Here is a 15,943-nt window from a genome sequence, read left to right as displayed (position 1 = left end):
AGTATTATTTTACAAATTCATGTGATCACCGAAAAGCTTTTCATTTAATCCAACAAAAAGAAATCTATTTTGACTAAATATATGCTTTTTACAAATACTTCCTAAATTCTTCTGGTACATACATACATACAAAAAAAGCACACAATACAAACATTAATGACTCAACAAATCTTTATTATCAGAAGGTTCCAATCAGGCACAACTTTAATATCAGGGAATATAAAAAACACTGCTGTTAAAACTCACTTATAATCAAATCTTCCTCTTCAGTGAGCTCTTGTTAATCTTTTCATCACTAACATCAGGGGTCACGCTTGGGCAAATGTAGTCATCAACAAATATCACTACTTAACTAGTCCTGCTGTTAAGTGATAAGTAATGTATAGCTACTCAGCATGCATATTTATCAAAGAAAATAGCTAGATTTCATCGTGCAAAAAATGCAATAAACCAGCAGTTGTAATTCACTGAATACAAAAAAGGAAAACTACAGGATTAGTTTGTCATGTTTATACATTTATACTTTCATGCATGGAAATGGCTAAGTAATAGAAACTATTTCGAATAGACCATAATGGAAATTTACTTTTTTAAAGCCACATAGTTCAATAACAGCAAAAATTATATGCCTAGATGATATGACAGCTAATGACCTGAGACAGAGATAAAGTGCAGGGATTGGTTGAAAAAGACTTCTGGGGACCTCAGTTCCAGTTTTGTGCTTGATTGCTGATAGACAATATACGTCTCTGCACAATACATTGATTGTGTTATAAATTTTATCTAAAAACCTTTATAACATCATGGCTTAAAAGTAAGTGAATATTTTGATAACTTTTAAAGACCAAGCTATAATATAAATTCTCCTGATTGGTAAATCACTATAGCAACATTCTATCCAGGAACAGAGATGGTGCTCTTGCATTGGGTAAAATCTTATTCAGGTGATTATTTGTGCTTCTACTCTGTCTAGCTGAAATCAAACTCCTTGTTGGGTCTTAAGAGTTAATATTTCATCTTTATTTGCTGTGCCTCTGTCATGGTTACCACTTGGATGAGCCTCTGGCCATTTCCCTGTCCACACTGACTGTGCTAGCAGATCCACTTTTGATGCTCCAAGCTTCAGCCATTCTGAGGGCCGCCTAGAAGAAGACAAATGTTCTGTCATAAAGACAACCGGAGTTAACAAAGTGAATTTATCAGAGGTTTTGAGGACTCACAGCTACTGACCTACTTCTCAGAGATCCACTAATTCTCTTTTGTGCCCTCTGTGGCCCAACTAGGGTTCCAGCTCCAGAGCCAAAGAGTCTGGCCCAACGCAGCTCACTGAAGTGTTTGTCCTCCAGAGGACTTGTTGAAGATTGTGGCATCTCAATGTTTTCCATTCCGTTTGCTTCATCTTCTTTCTTCTTTGTTCCACACTCTGAGGTGGGTGTCTGATTTTGCCAAGATATGTCAGTTACCCTTTCACTAACATCACTGTGACCTGTTGAGCTTCTGCTGTTTGTCTGGATAGAGCTCATCTGAAGAAACTGAGCTGACTGGGCAAGAAGCCGATGAGGCAGAGGTACTCTGTGCTTTTGCTTTTCCATACTTTGAGGTTCGGCTGGCAGATGGAGGTCAAAGGGCACTAGGGAGAGTGGCTGCAGCAAAAGAAGCAGCTCTTGAAACAGTTGTCCATAAATTGGCCCCTGGGCCAGAGCCAAGAAACCCCACTGGTGATAGTGTTCCGTCACAACATCTATGAATTGAGTATAAAATGAGCATTCATTTTAAAAGTATAAAATGTAGTAAGGAATTAAGTATTGTGACGACGGACAATACATTCCTTTATAGTTGTCGCTAAACATAATACTTACCTACGCAAGTGTATAAATGATGGATCCAGAATTCCAAAGCACGCAAGCTAAAGAGCAATATGTTCATTAGCTAACTGTACTGTAGCATAACTTTAACAGACGTATTCAGCATTTGACCTACTTTAGCAGATCTATGATGAAGACACTGAGCCGCATGCGACTTGATAACTGGGAACATTTTTTTACCACAGATACCAAGCTGGCAGGCATTCGGGTAGATGAGCCTATGAAGACAGAAACATTGGCAATCTTAAGAAAGACAGTGTCCAATCAGCTTTTGAGGGCACTTCAATTGGGAATGAAGTTGTTTCATTTGATTATCATCTGACTGACTCCCACAGACCTGGTTGTGCCGTGGCCTCCACGATGTTCCATAGTTTGTTGCGTCGCTTTCCAATAATCAAGTCAAATTTATACGCTTTCAAACCATCTTGAAGGATGTTCTGGATTGCGGGGTAGAGCTGTTTAAGGACAAGGATGCTGATTGTGGTGCACAGTGAACTCTTTCCCAGTCTGATCTAAAAACAAAATGACAAAACAATTTAAGAGATCTGAATGAGACTTAATCTTCTAAAAGGACTCTATGTCTGTACATTAAACTATATACAAAATTTTGCCTGGCAGTCTAGTTAGAAACCATGGGTAATAGTTGACATTTCTGTTAAATTCAATGATACATCTATCCAATATATTTTGCCCCACTTTCCATATTATTATTATTATTATTATTATTATTTACTCCTGATAGTACCTTTTCCTCTGGGTCTTGTCTTGAGTTGAAATGAGCTATTATTAGATCCACTGATAAACTCACAGCTTTCAACATACCTGCAGAAAAACAGAAAGAAATGAGAGGGATGGGAGTGAGTTAGAGATTCAAATTAATTCTGTAGAAACACATTCTGCTGATAAACAGTGTTTTTGATCCCTCAAGATTCAGCCTGATGCTTTGTAAAGGAATTTAAGACTCAATATATATTTACACAATGCAAATTTAAAATGCTGTATTTTTAGGTAATTTCTCTCAATCCCTCTAAAGTGTACACGAACAACTGTAAATGAAGATACGTGAACCATAATAAAAAAGCAACATATAGTACTACACACATTTCTGCTCACATAGAAACACACATACAAACATGTAGAGTGTGTTAGCCAATCCAAGGCAGCGAGAGTTAAAAGTAGGTCACATTTTCCCCTTCAGGGAAGCAGAGGCAATGCAGCAGAGATCCACTCTGAATCTTTCTGTAGCAGAAGGGATTTTTGCCTTCAATGGCAGTCAATTGTACTTCAGTGTTTTCTGCATTTGGAATTCCTATGCAGCACAAGCTACGGTAGAAATGTTCATATTCACATAAGTCTCCATAAATATCATGGGCACATTGCTATTCTGAATAACAAAAACAGAACATTATATATTGGCAATTGATAATAATAATCATGTAATAATGTAAGATGTGTGTTTAGTCATAAAAATATATGCAGAACATTTATCATCTCACTTCTCTTGTGCAGAAGATCAATTGAAAGAATATCTGAAGGGGCTTCTGGGGAAAGGCAGAACTCGTCAGGGGGTCTGTCAGTCATAGAGAATGAGTCACTGTGTTGACGCTCCCTCATAACACCTGCAGAGTTAAGGAAGCATGCATGAAATTTGACTTAAATGCATAACTTCTGCCAGATTGTTTAGTATAAATTTAGGTGCAAAGTTGCACAACGGTTTTACGCACAAACATCCACATCAGTACAGTAAGTAAATGGAAACAATAACATGATTTGAGATTCAATGACACTTACAAGGTGATCTCATTGGCCCAAAGATGTAGTGAGCACTGGTCTTGGGTTCTTCCTTGGTGAAAACCTGTGATGCAGCTTCAAGAGGCCAAAGGGATTTTTGTCCAGTGCCGGGTAGAGAGATGAGGGAGGAGATAGAGGTCAAGGAGGTGACTGATGTAATGGCAGGGGGGGAGCTTTGATGTAAAGGGTGGGATGCATCCAGAGGACCTGTAGTCTCCTCTATAATTACTGGTGGAGTCTGAGTCTGAACAAGGGGCACCTGCTCGAGAAGACAGTTGTGAGAAGCCTGTTTTCCAGACCAGGATTGTTTTTGACTTTGACTTGAGCAGGCCTCTGGACTCCCTTCTGTTTGCTCTGGGCTTTGAGGGTTTCTTGGTCTCATATTTGGACTCATATGTGGATTTCTGTTCATCAAGTCCTGGTGAATAAGCCCTAACATTGTGCTGGGCTGGGTACAATGTGGGCGATTATGGGGCAAAATAGGACTTGATGTGCAGGTGGAACAGCTGTCTGAACTGGTCGCTGCCTCCAGGTGAATGTTAGAGTAACTCCCGAGAGGTGAGAGTTGTACATGGTGCGGATGTACCTTGCTTTTGCAAGGAGCTTTGGATGGACCAGCCTTGGTGTACTTGTGGCTCATGTACTGATTGAGAAGAGAACCAAGAGTCTTGCTCTGTTGTTTTCCTGAGGGTGCCTGAAGCACAAAGGGCTGAATGGGGAGAAAGGTGGGCCTTTGTGCTTTTGTGTATCGCACAACTTCTGGGGATGAAGCACATGCACCTGTAGACATGAAAAAAATTGTGGAAAATCGTTGTGGTTTTTCTATAAAACAAAGAACTCAATAAATAAAATATTAGGGGCTTTCTAGTTTTTTTACCTTCTGGATTGGACTGATTACTGCTGTCAGCACTCATGGACTCTGCTGCCATCTCTGAATCATCCTGTTTCTGAATGGAGGAGAGATTATGGATAAAGTGTGAGCCTGATGAATCCTCTATGCTCTTTTTCATAGATGATTCTCCATTTCCCTTCTTACATCGGACAATTTCTGCAAAAAAGGTGGCGTGTTTCCTAGATGGAGGTGAAGATACATTTGTGTCTAAATGGCAGGGACAGCTGCTTTGCAGGGCTCCCAGCTTCGATAAGGCAGAGCATTTCTGGCTGCCACTCCAGCTCTGAGACTGAGGAGTCTTGATATAATTACAACTACCATGTTCTCTTGAAGCAGACTGACAAGTTTGTATGTGTGCCATCCTCTCTTTTGTTCCCTTAGATTGGTCCTTATTCTTCCCTTCATCACCCTGGAAAAGTTGGAAAATTTGTAGTTTCACTGTTGTGGATATCACTCGGTAGATGTAAATTATACATAAAGATCAAATAATTTGGCTATTCAAGGACAGTATATATGTTACAACACATTAATCCCTTAATAAAACACTTAAACTAGAAATTTACCATAGGTATGGTACAATAATGGCTTAAATACCTGGTGTTCACTTTGGTCAACCTTTGGCTTCTCCTTTTCATCTCGCACTGAATGTCCAAAAAGGAAATATTCTGAAGGTGGAGAACAGCTTCCATGGCTTTGAGTCTCAGAGAAACTGGTCAAAGAGGACCAGGGTGGGCTGGGTGAAGACTGGGATGATAGGTCACATGTCACCAGTTTATAGTAATTCTGGGTGGAACCTGCTAACCGTGCCTGACTCTGCAGACACATGGTGAGGTCCGAAATTTCCATTGATGGGAAACCATCAGAGTTGGATAGATAGATGTTGCAGTTTGGATCACTGCTGTGAGATGACCAGCTGGGCAAAGGGTTTGAACTGTCTTGTAACATTGAACCTGATCCATGAACAGGACTATCTAGGCTAAGTGGAGTTGCAGGAACTGCATTGTTGGTTTTGTTGTATATGGCACTGAAGTTAACTAGTACTCCATCTGAGCTATTACATGAAGAGTCAGTGATATAGTCTGTTTGATTTTGAGTAAAGGATTCAATAAGATTTTCAGTTGGAGCCCAGCTTCCAGGTTCCTCTAGAGTTTGCTTGCTAAAGTCTTCCACATCACCCCAGTCCTGTTCATCACATTCCATTAATACAGGGGTTCCTTTGCTTTCACCGCATGTATCAAGCTCCCTCTCTTGTTTTTTGTTTTCTTTGGCTTGGCTAAACGTATTCATATTACATTGAGTCACATTTCCTTGTAGTTGAAGGGATGACCCCTCATAGTACTTATGCAAGTTGTCTCCCTCCGAGTCCTCATCCTCTTCATCCTCATTCACTTCTGATTCAGGGATGAAGAGGTTTTGCAATCTGGGATTACCTCTGCGATGGGATGGCTCTTTATTTAGTTGGGGACTGGTTGATAGAGAGTTCTCTGACAAAACACAAAGCATTGGGAACGATTTATATCCTCTAGAATTTTCAGTCCCCTTCTTGTCTGCTGTTTCTGTTGAACTTGACTTGCTTGTGTGGCTTAGACTGCCATAGTCAAGTGCTTCCCTCGGCAGATCTCCTCTCTCGGGTAGGGATATACTGTGCGTCAAATTCAGAGAGCGTGGCTGCCTAGATGTCTGTACCGAGTTATGTAGGTGCCACCCAACAGACTGGCCATGGATGTGGTACACAATCAGAGTTTCTCCTGACTTTGGGGAGGCGTCCATTTTCTAAGCACAGCACTTCAAAGCATCAGTCTTTGTATGGCAGGCTGGTTAAGTGACCAACACAGTGAATGCAAAGCTCAGTGTCTGCATTTTTATTGATTTCAAGCAAGAATCTTAATGGAGAAAATAAGCATTCAGTGGATTAGCTATAGTAATGCTTTCATATAAATCATGACTCCATACTTTACCAAACTTAAGGGTTAGTTCACCCAAAAATGAAAATTCTGTCATTAATTACTCACCCGCGTGTCGTTCCAAACCCGTAATACTTTCGTTCTTCTTCGGAGGTTAATCCACTGGAGTCATATGGATTACTTGAACGATGTCTTTACTACCTTTCTGGGTCTTGAAAGTGGTAGTTGCGTTGCTGTCAATGGAAAGACAAAAAGCACTCATTATTCATCAAAAAGATATTTATCTGTGTTCCGAAGATGAACGAAAGTCTTACAGGTTTGGAACAACATGAGAGTGAGTAATTAATGACAGCATTTTCATTTTTGGGTGAACTAACCCTTTAAAATCCAATTTGCCATATAAACCAATAAATCACACAGATTTGCTTGGATCTTAATGGGCATAACCATAGAAGTTTTTTAATGAGAGTATTTGTAATTACAATAGATAAACTCCACCCACTTCATTACCACTTCACTACTTCATTGCCTTATACAATATATCCCAGATTGGTCATAAAAACAATTGCAAAAAACAAGCATTTTTTCTTTTCTTTTTTTCTCAATAGAGAACCATCTATTGAGTTCAGCTGTTTTTATACAAATTTTATTTTCCATCCCCTAACCCCAAAACATTATTTATTACGTTTATTAATCTGGATTCCTCACAGGAACCGTTGGCTAGACCCCCATATTAAACCTGAACACACACATACACACATTTACTTACACTATCTAAACGAAGACAGTATAGATTTCTCATGTTGAAATTATAAATCCTACAGACTAACCATTAAAAAAAAACAATTGAGATTGTAAAACATCATTATGTAACTTTTGATATATAAATCATTTTTCCCGAATAAGGTCATGTCAGAATGTCTTAAGACAGAAAAACTTCATATTTTGCTAACTTATGTGATACTTTTGTCCCCAAATAGCTTAGTAAAATAAACACTGTAATTTAAAAGATACTCAACAATATATTTGTCATTTTAGTATTTTAGTTAATAAATTATTTTACCTCTTTCTTCAAATTCCAGCCCTAGAAATCTGTTTAAGTAACAGTAAATTAGGACCCTGTGGTCAGGCTGTTAGCATGGGGCAACTGCATCAACTCACCCAGCCGTAAAGCTCCATCAGTCCGAGAGCCAGCACATAGTCACTCTCATTCTGTCTGCACAGAAACTAGAGCAAACACACTGCATGATCACAACATAATGCTCTACATCCACTCAGCAGAGACTAAGCAAAGAAAAATAAAACATGAAAAGATAGGAAAAGGGCAACGTCCCTCTTGCAGTTCCTCTTTAGTCACACTTCTTTCTGCTCGCTCTGCTCTCCTCACAGCTCATCTGTTCCTCATACCTCCCCTCCTCCCCCTGTACAGTGGTTCTGAGCCCCACAGTCCTATAGCAACAGCATCACAGACCCCACTGAGCATGCTCAGTGCTTTGTTGTTGAGGGATCATATTTGAGGGGATGGCAGATTTGCCTCTGCTCTCAGATTGAACACTGACTCATAGAAGACTTTTCTAAAATAGAGATCCTCAATGAGAAACGAATGTTTTAAAATTAAGCAGATCTCTCACATAGAAAATATGATAGTCGAAACCCCATTTATTTTGAGAGGCTTAAAGGAATAGGTCACCTAGAAAGGAAATTCTGTCATTATTTACTCACCTTCATTTAATTCCAAACCACTTTCTTTCTACCTGGGAACTGTTGTTTTGAAGACTGTGCTGGTTGCTCTTTTCCATGCAATTACAATGGTGACTGGAACCTCAAAAAAGACACAAAAGCATTATTAAAGTGTCCTTAAGACTCAGGCACTATCTTCCAAATTGAAGAACAAGTCATTATTTATTTATAATCTTCCCATCCATTGAGCTGTTAACTGGTGCGACAGGAGTTATTTATGAATCTTAAAACATTAATTTTGTATATTGGGTGAACCAATCTTTTACTATTACATGAAGGAGCTGTTCAGTTCTCTTACGAGAGGTCTCTCGTACTGCGTAAGTATCTTACGCTAGGGGAAAATCCCTTTTCCGCGAGATATTGAAGCCAAAAAATTATCCTTAATTTTGTATTATTGTAAAACGTGTTGCGGCAGCATACAGACATAGGCAAGACGGCTCGTGTGCCTATTGGCTGTTCTGCGGCAACTGCAGCAGCCTATCGAGCGAGGCCTAGCGTGACGTCAGACCCAATGAGGGTGCTTCGCGCCCACTGCGTCACGTCCCGCCGAAACGGGCGTGGCTTAGGCCTATAAATACAGCTCGCAGGCAGCTGATATCTGATTTTTCATCTCTTCAGCGAAGCACACGCATCGCTGGATCCGGAGAGAAGCCGCGCCGTCTGAGGAAGCACTTGCAGCGGGACGAGTCGTCACTGAAGTCGCTGGCCGCGCCGCCTTCAATCGCCTTCCTGCTGCGCTATCCGGCGCCTATATCCTTTACACTCTCTGTTGTGTGTGTGTTCGCCGCCGCGACACACACTGTCTAAAAGAGCTTGCGTCTTTTTAAAGATGCCTTCCTGCGGCTCGTGCAGAGCCACACTCAGCGACGGGGACCGCCAAGTTATCTGCGTTTCCTGCCTGGGTGAGGATCATGCAGCTCTCGCGCTCGCTGACGGCGGCTGCCATCACTGCGAGCTACTGCCTATGGCGACTCTGAGGACTCGCCTGGCATATTTCACTGAGACTGCACCTCCGCCCGCTGTAGTGCCGCGCCGTAAAAAGCGCCGTTCTCAGCGGGTCCCGGAACCTTCCCCCACCTGTCAAAGCTCGCCGGTTCGCCCGCCAGCTTCACCGGCTTCGTCAGTGTCTCTTCCCGCCGCTTCCGTCGATGACGCTGATGAAAAAGCCGCATTGGGGGAGGCTGATTCCTGCTCTCTTCTGGCATCGGGCAGTGAGGATTGGGCGAGCTCTGTGGATCTCGCACCCTCTGTCCGCGCATCGTCAGGCAAAAGAGCTAGCATCGAGTCAGAGCTGATGCGCATACTCGCACAGGCCGCGGCGAGCCTCAGCCTCGAGTGGTCTACGGCTGAACAGCCTGCTCACAACTGGCTGGATGGATATTTTCTTCTCGGGGAGCGCGCTTCGCCTGCGTCCAGACCAGCGCCCTTTCTTCCTGAGTTACACGAAGAAGTCGCTAAGTCTTGGAACGCCCCCTTCTCAGCTAGAATGCGCTCTTCTGTTTCGCTAGCATTCTCCGCTGTTGAAGATGCTAAAAACAGAGGGTACCATTCGCTGCTGCCGGTTGAAGAAGCGATAGCAGCCCACCTATGCCCGCCCTCCGCTGGACGGCGCGCTAAGCTGGCGCTACCTTCAAAAGCTTGCCGCATGACGCCAACCCTGCTCGGTCGCGCTTTCTCCGCCGCTGGGCAGGCTGCGTCAGCGCTACATACTATGGCCACACTGCAAATTTTCCAGGCCGATCTCCTCCGAAAGCTGGACGAGATAGGACCAGATGCAATTTGCGTGCCAGACTTGAGAAGTGCTACGGACCTCGCTCTCCGCGCTACTAAGTCTGCCGCACAGGCCATAGGACGGAGCATGGCCTCTCTCACTGTGACTGAGAGACACCTATGGCTAACGATCTCTGAGATGTCTGAGTCTGAGCGCGCCGCGTTCCTCGACGCTCCGCTTTCTCCCGCTGGCCTCTTCGGAACTTCCGTCAAAGATTTCGCGGATTTCGCCCCGCGTGGGCCGCGGCCCAGGATTGCGGTAAAGCCCGAGGCCCCGAAGTCGTCCTAGCACGCCTAGGGAAACGACGGTGTCCAAGTCCCGCTGCGGCCGGACTTCCACCAAAACTCATCGCTCGTTCAGTTCCAAGAAATGTGACTGTTCCAGTGTATTTTGCAGTCAACAAGCCGGTTCCACTGCACGCTTGCCTGCACACAAATGCCGTTTTTACGGCTACCCAGATAAATCCCATAAAGAGTGTATTTTCTGGTGTCCCGGCCACGGCCGATGGTGTTATGAGTGTAAACAAAATGTCCACTGCCCAGTGCCCATTCCGTCACACAGGGCTCGCGCACATAAAATTGACCCAGTTCGATTGCGCATTAAACGTAGCAGATGTGCCCACTGCCCAGTGCCCACAATCACTACGTCCTGCATGTATCGAGGTTTCTGTAAAAACGAAACCAACGTGCATTCGCTCTGCTCAGGCGGACAATGCTCTCGGTGTGGTAAATGTGCCCGCTATCCCGCACCCACATCCACACACAGACATGACAAGTCCTACGGGACTCGCCCAGCCCTCCCCCTCTCGGTTAACCACCGCAGAGGAGCCCAGCGCGGGCAATCTGCCCGCTGTTATCAGCGCGCCCTCTGCCTCGAATGTCATAAGCGCGATGCTTGTGTTACAGCACACCGAAGCCCCTCTGTCGCTGAGCGACCCGAGCGCGCTTCGCATTCAACCCCTAGCCATTCATGCAGATGCATGGGCGAGGCTACCCGGGGTTTCGAAGTGGGTGCTAGACATTATAAAAAGAGGCTATACGCTACAGTTTCGCCGGCGCCCTCGTCGCTATGCGACGCGCGTCGAGACCATGGTAAAAACAGAAGTAGCACACCTACTTCGAGCCGAAATTTTGAAACTATTGAGCAAAGGGGCCATAGAGCCGTTATCTCTAGCTCAGAGCGAAGGAGGGCTATACAGCAGATACTTCCTGGTACCGAAAAAAGACGGGGGTCTCAGACCCATACTAGATCTAAGGCAACTGAACAGAGTGCTTGCAAAGCGACAGTTCAGAATGCTCACGACCAGAAAAATCCTCGCGCAGATTCGCCGAGGAGATTGGTTTGTGTCAATAGATCTGAAAGACGCGTATTTTCAAATACAGATAGCGTCACGTCACAGGCGATATTTGAGATTCGCCTTCGAGGGCCAGGCATATCAGTACACAGTCCTACCGTTCGGCTTGTCCCTAGCACCCCGTACATTTACGATGTGCATGGACGCAGCGCTCGCACCCCTCAGGCTACAGGGCATGCGAGTATTGAACTACTTGGACGATTGGCTGATTCTAGCTCAATCTCACTCGATGCTCATAGAGCACAGGACCATTTTACTCGATGACCTCGAGAATCTGGGTCTCAGAGTCAATTGGGCGAAGAGTTCCCTGTCCCCCAGACAGATAATATCTTTTCTGGGCACAGAACTGAACTCGCTGTCTATGATAGCGCGACTGTCACCACAGCGCGTGCTAGACATTCAGCGCGCAGCGAGCTCTTTCCGCTGCGGCACATCTGTGCAGCTCAAGAAATTTCAGAGGATGCTAGGTCTCATGGCCTCAGCATCATCAGTTCTTCAGCTGGGCTTGCTTCGCATGCGCCCGCTACAGTTCTGGCTGAAAGCGCGAGTGCCGCGCCGAGCGTGGGCTTCCGGTCTGCTTCGTCTCAAGGTCAATCAGAAATGCATCGCAGCTCTGAAACCTTGGAAAGCAAACGACTGGTACCAATCAGGTGTAAGCCTGGGGACTTCCTCGAGTGTGAAGGTGGTGTCTACGGACGCATCCACCTCGGGATGGGGAGCGCTGCTCGAGGGCAGACCGTTCTTCGGCCAATGGTCAGAACGGGAGAAGCTTCTGCACATAAACTGCCTCGAAATGCTGGCAGTAGACAACGCGCTGACGCGTTTTTGTCCGCAAATACGAGGACACCACGTCCTGGTCCGTTCGGACAACATGTCAGTGGTGTCCTACATAAATCGCCAGGGCGGCCTCAGGTCCCGAAACCTGCACAGGCTGACAGAACGCCTCCTGGTGTGGGCTCAGCGCAACCTGCTCTCGCTGAGAGCAGCGCATGTGCCAGGGCTCCTAAACGTAGGACCGGACAGACTGTCCAGGAACAATGTTCCGACAGGCGAGTGGTCTCTACACCCACAGACAGTCCAGCTGTTGTGGAAGAAATTCGGCAGAGCGGAAGTAGACCTGTTCGCGTCTCAAGAAAACGCTCAATGTCTGGAATTTTTCTCCAAGAGCAGGGACGCGCTGGCTCATGTATGGCCCCGCCGCCCGCTCTATGCCTTTCCTCCCGTCTCTCTCCTGCCTCAGGTGATAGAGCGGATCAGGGAAGAAGGATGCTCAGTGCTACTCGTAGCGCCGTTCTGGAAAAACCAACCCTGGTTCCCAGTTCTGATGCAGCTAGCGAGCACTGCCCCATGGCCAGTGCCAGTGAGGAGGGACCTCCTCTCTCAGGCCAAGGGCTCGATTTGGCATCCGCGCCCAGAGCTGTGGTCCCTTCATGTTTGGGCCATCAACGGATACCCGCTGACCTCCCAAGCGGAGTGTTAAACACGATCACGCAGGCTAGAGCTCCGTCTACGCGACGTCTCTATTCCTCGAAATGGTCAGTGTTCTCCAGCTGGTGCACAGCTCGTGGCGTGTCGCCCCCAGACTGTGGGGTGACGGAGGTTCTCTCCTTCCTACAAGAGCTGTTGGACAAGGGCAGGTCCCCTTCCACGCTCAAAGTTTATGTGGCGGCCATAGCAGCGTTCTCAAAAACAACGCTTGTTCAGTCAATAGGAAGGAACGATTTAGTCATCCGCTTCCTTAGAGGAGCTAAGAGACTGAATCCTCCCAGACCTCCCTCAGTCCCTGTATGGGACCTTTCTGTGGTACTGGAGGCCATGAAAGGTGACCCATTCGAGCCTTTACAGACGATTGATCTTAAACACCTGTCTTTCAAGACAGTGTTTCTTCTGGCTCTCGCTTCGGTGAAGCGCATAGGGGACTTACACGCGCTCTCAGTAAGCGCGACGTGCATGGAGTTTGGGCCTAATGACTCAAGAGTTATACTCAAACCTAAGCACGGTTATGTTCCAAAATCCCTCAACACACCGTTTAGGGCGCAGGTCATTTCCCTGTCAGCCCTACCGGTCTCTGACGAGGAAGGAGACGCGAGCTTCCTTTGTCCAGTCAGGGCATTAAGAGCTTATGTGTCTCGCTCATCTGTCTTCAGACAGACGGAGCAGCTCTTCGTTTCGTTCAGCGGACGTTCCAAGGGACTAGCCGCGTCGAAACAGAGCCTATCCAGATGGATAGTTGACGCCATTGCGCTGGCGTACACTTCCAAGGGTATGCAGTGCCCGTTGGGTGTCAGAGCGCACTCCACGAGAAGCATGGCTTCGTCGTGGGCCTGGTCAAGTGGGATTGCCTTGCAAGATATATGTATGGCGGCAGGCTGGGCCTCCCCATCTAAATTTATAAGGTTTTATAACCTAGAGGTTCCCGCCTTACAGGCCAGGCGGTTGTCGGTCTAAATATACCAGTACTGTCTGTTCTGATGCTATCGGTTCAGAATACTGTGTCTGCTGAGCACTGCTCGATGAGCACTGCCCGCTGATCGACCGCAAAATGCTTATGGGCAAATAAATAAGACCCATAATTTCCATCAGCTCAGGCCGTACTCCGCCCTGTCTGTATGATGTAATTTGCGTCTAAGGGACGCTGCTATATGTGGAAGAGCGCGGCTCCGCCCCTCCCTCTTCCCGGACTCCCTGTGAGTTCCCCTGGTGATTATGCACTATATGAACCCCGGGCTTTCGCCCTTGGGTCTTTGGTGTCAGATCCCAGCACGCACGGCGTTTTACATTGGGTCCCCTAGCGTAAGATACTTACGCAGTACGAGAGACCTCTCGTAAGAGAACGTACTCGGTTACTAACGTAACCTCGGTTCTCTCTAGAAGAGGGAACGAGTACTGCGTATCTTGCCGTGCACTCACACGCTCTGGTTAGCTTCGGCGATGAAAAACCAGATATCAGCTGCCTGCGAGCTGTATTTATAGGCCTAAGCCACGCCCGTTTCGGCGGGACGTGACGCAGTGGGCGCGAAGCACCCTCATTGGGTCTGACGTCACGCTAGGCCTCGCTCGATAGGCTGCTGCAGTTGCCGCAGAACAGCCAATAGGCACACTAGCCATCTTGCCTATGTCTGTATGCTGCCGCAACGCGTTTTACAATAATACAAAATTAAGGATAATTTTTTGGCTTCAATATCTCGCGGAAAAGGGATTTTCCCCTAGTGTAAGATACTTACGCAGTACTCGTTCCCTCTTCTAGAGAGAACCGAGGTTACGTTAGTAACCGAGTACGTTTTATACAATACTTATCTTTGAGGTAAGTTACAGAAAAAATTGGCTGCCACAATAATCATCTGCTTCTGGTTGTCCTCATCCACCCCACACCACTAATGAGTTGAAAGACTTGCCTTTGATGACGCATGGATATGGATAATCTCACAAACATCTGGTGTAGGCACTGATGGAAAAGGTGGCTAAATCCCTTCGCCTGAATGCCTCTGTCTCTCAGTTTAACAACCCATTGGGGAAAAGCTCATATTTGTATCCACCATACACATGGTAAACAACAACAAGCTCATCAGAATTTATATCAAAAAGCTTACTGGCTTTTCTGTTAATCTACTGACCTAAATCAGTATAACCATAAGATGCCTCAAAAATATTTTGTATGCCACTGTTTCTAATCAAGACCAGCTGTAGATAGCATATACTAAATTATGCATATACGCAAATTTATTGGTCACATGGTAGAAGCTAAAATATGCTAAAGGAATATCTAATAATATCTAATAACTAACTGTACTGTAAAAATAATGATTTGCACGTCATACTTTGCATAGGTTGACGAGTACACATCATTCAGAGCTTCATTAGGACAAGTGGCCTGTCACTCAAACCTCCTGTTTATTTTCATCAAGCTCATCCGGTGCACTCAAGCAGAAAACAAAGACAAAAAGAGCCTTGTTTTTCCAGGGGAAGTCTTGTAGTCATTTTGTGTAGAAATGGAGATGAACGCAACATGATAAACATTTAACTACCATGTACTTTTATAAAAAAAAAATTTGGTACAATGTACTTATTTTGTTCATGTTGTATCCATTCAAACATGTAGGATACTGGTATGGTTAGGATGGGTTTGGTGATACGAGTAGGTTTAAGGATGGGTTAAGGTGTAAGGGAAAGGTCAATAGTGTAATTATAGATGTCATTACAGACATTACAGCTGTATGCATTAAGTACAATGTAAAAACATGTGTGTACTCAATAAGTGCATTGTATCAGATGTTTAAATGTTATTACATAGTAGTTAAAGACTTAAAATTAAGTCAATATATTAACTCAATTAACTTGAGGTGCGCAAGGCACCTAACCCCCAATCACTTCCTGGGCGCCACAGTAAAAATGGCTTCCCGCTGCGCTGGGTTTGTGTGTCCATGGTTTGCAGTGTGTGTGTGTGTGTGTGTGTGTGTGTGTGTGTGTGTTCCCTACTCACTATTCCTAATGTGTGTGCACTAACTTGGATGGGTTAAATGCAGAGGACAAATTCCGAGTATTGGTTACCATACTTGGCCTACACGTCACTTTTACTTGCACTTAAGTAGAATGATCAATGAATTTGAATTAATTGCTTAAAATGTT

At 45.1% G+C, this 15,943-nt stretch overlaps 1 protein-coding gene across 3 annotated transcripts; it reads right to left on the bottom strand.

The window, feature by feature from the left end:
- Window positions 1-64: 64 nt before the first annotated feature.
- Window positions 65-15,920, bottom strand: LOC309488643 (AP-4 complex accessory subunit RUSC2). 3 transcript variants are annotated; one of them, XM_082156907.1, is made up of 13 exons: window positions 14,590-15,920; window positions 7,614-8,473; window positions 6,561-6,685; window positions 5,143-6,431; window positions 4,534-4,957; window positions 3,657-4,436; window positions 3,362-3,484; window positions 2,611-2,687; window positions 2,203-2,377; window positions 1,981-2,083; window positions 1,860-1,906; window positions 1,231-1,741; window positions 65-1,142 (listed from the first exon to the last, which is right to left on the bottom strand). In XM_082156907.1, the coding sequence occupies exons 4-13, from the start codon at window positions 6,316-6,318 to the stop codon at window positions 980-982; spliced, it is 3,579 nt and encodes a 1,192-aa protein (XP_082013033.1). In that variant the 5' UTR covers window positions 6,319-6,431; window positions 6,561-6,685; window positions 7,614-8,473; window positions 14,590-15,920; the 3' UTR covers window positions 65-979. The 3 variants fall into 3 exon arrangements, with proteins under 3 accessions (XP_082013033.1, XP_082013032.1, XP_082013031.1); XM_082156906.1 differs by having other exon boundaries at window positions 5,143-6,362; XM_082156905.1 differs by having other exon boundaries at window positions 5,143-6,685.
- Window positions 15,921-15,943: the final 23 nt, after the last annotated feature.

Source organism: Leuciscus leuciscus (genome assembly GCF_965113295.1).
Source record: "Leuciscus leuciscus genome assembly, chromosome: 24".
In the NCBI taxonomy this organism is placed as follows: Eukaryota; Metazoa; Chordata; class Actinopteri; order Cypriniformes; family Leuciscidae; genus Leuciscus; species Leuciscus leuciscus.
The sequence above is the reverse complement of the archived record's forward strand: the minus strand, read 5'-3'. Positions and strand labels throughout refer to the sequence as shown.

Excerpts from the sequence above, each read along its gene's own strand:
- LOC309488643 (XM_082156905.1), bottom strand. The coding sequence starts at position 6,318 with ATGGACGCCTCCCCAAAGTCAGGAGAAACTCTGATTGTGTACCACATC. Across the intron at positions 4,958-5,142 it reads TTGACCAAAGTGAACACCAG|GGTGATGAAGGGAAGAATAA; the intron begins GTATTTAAGCCA and ends CAACTTTTCCAG. Across the intron at positions 4,437-4,533 it reads TAATCAGTCCAATCCAGAAG|GTGCATGTGCTTCATCCCCA; the intron begins GTAAAAAAACTA and ends TCATGTCTACAG.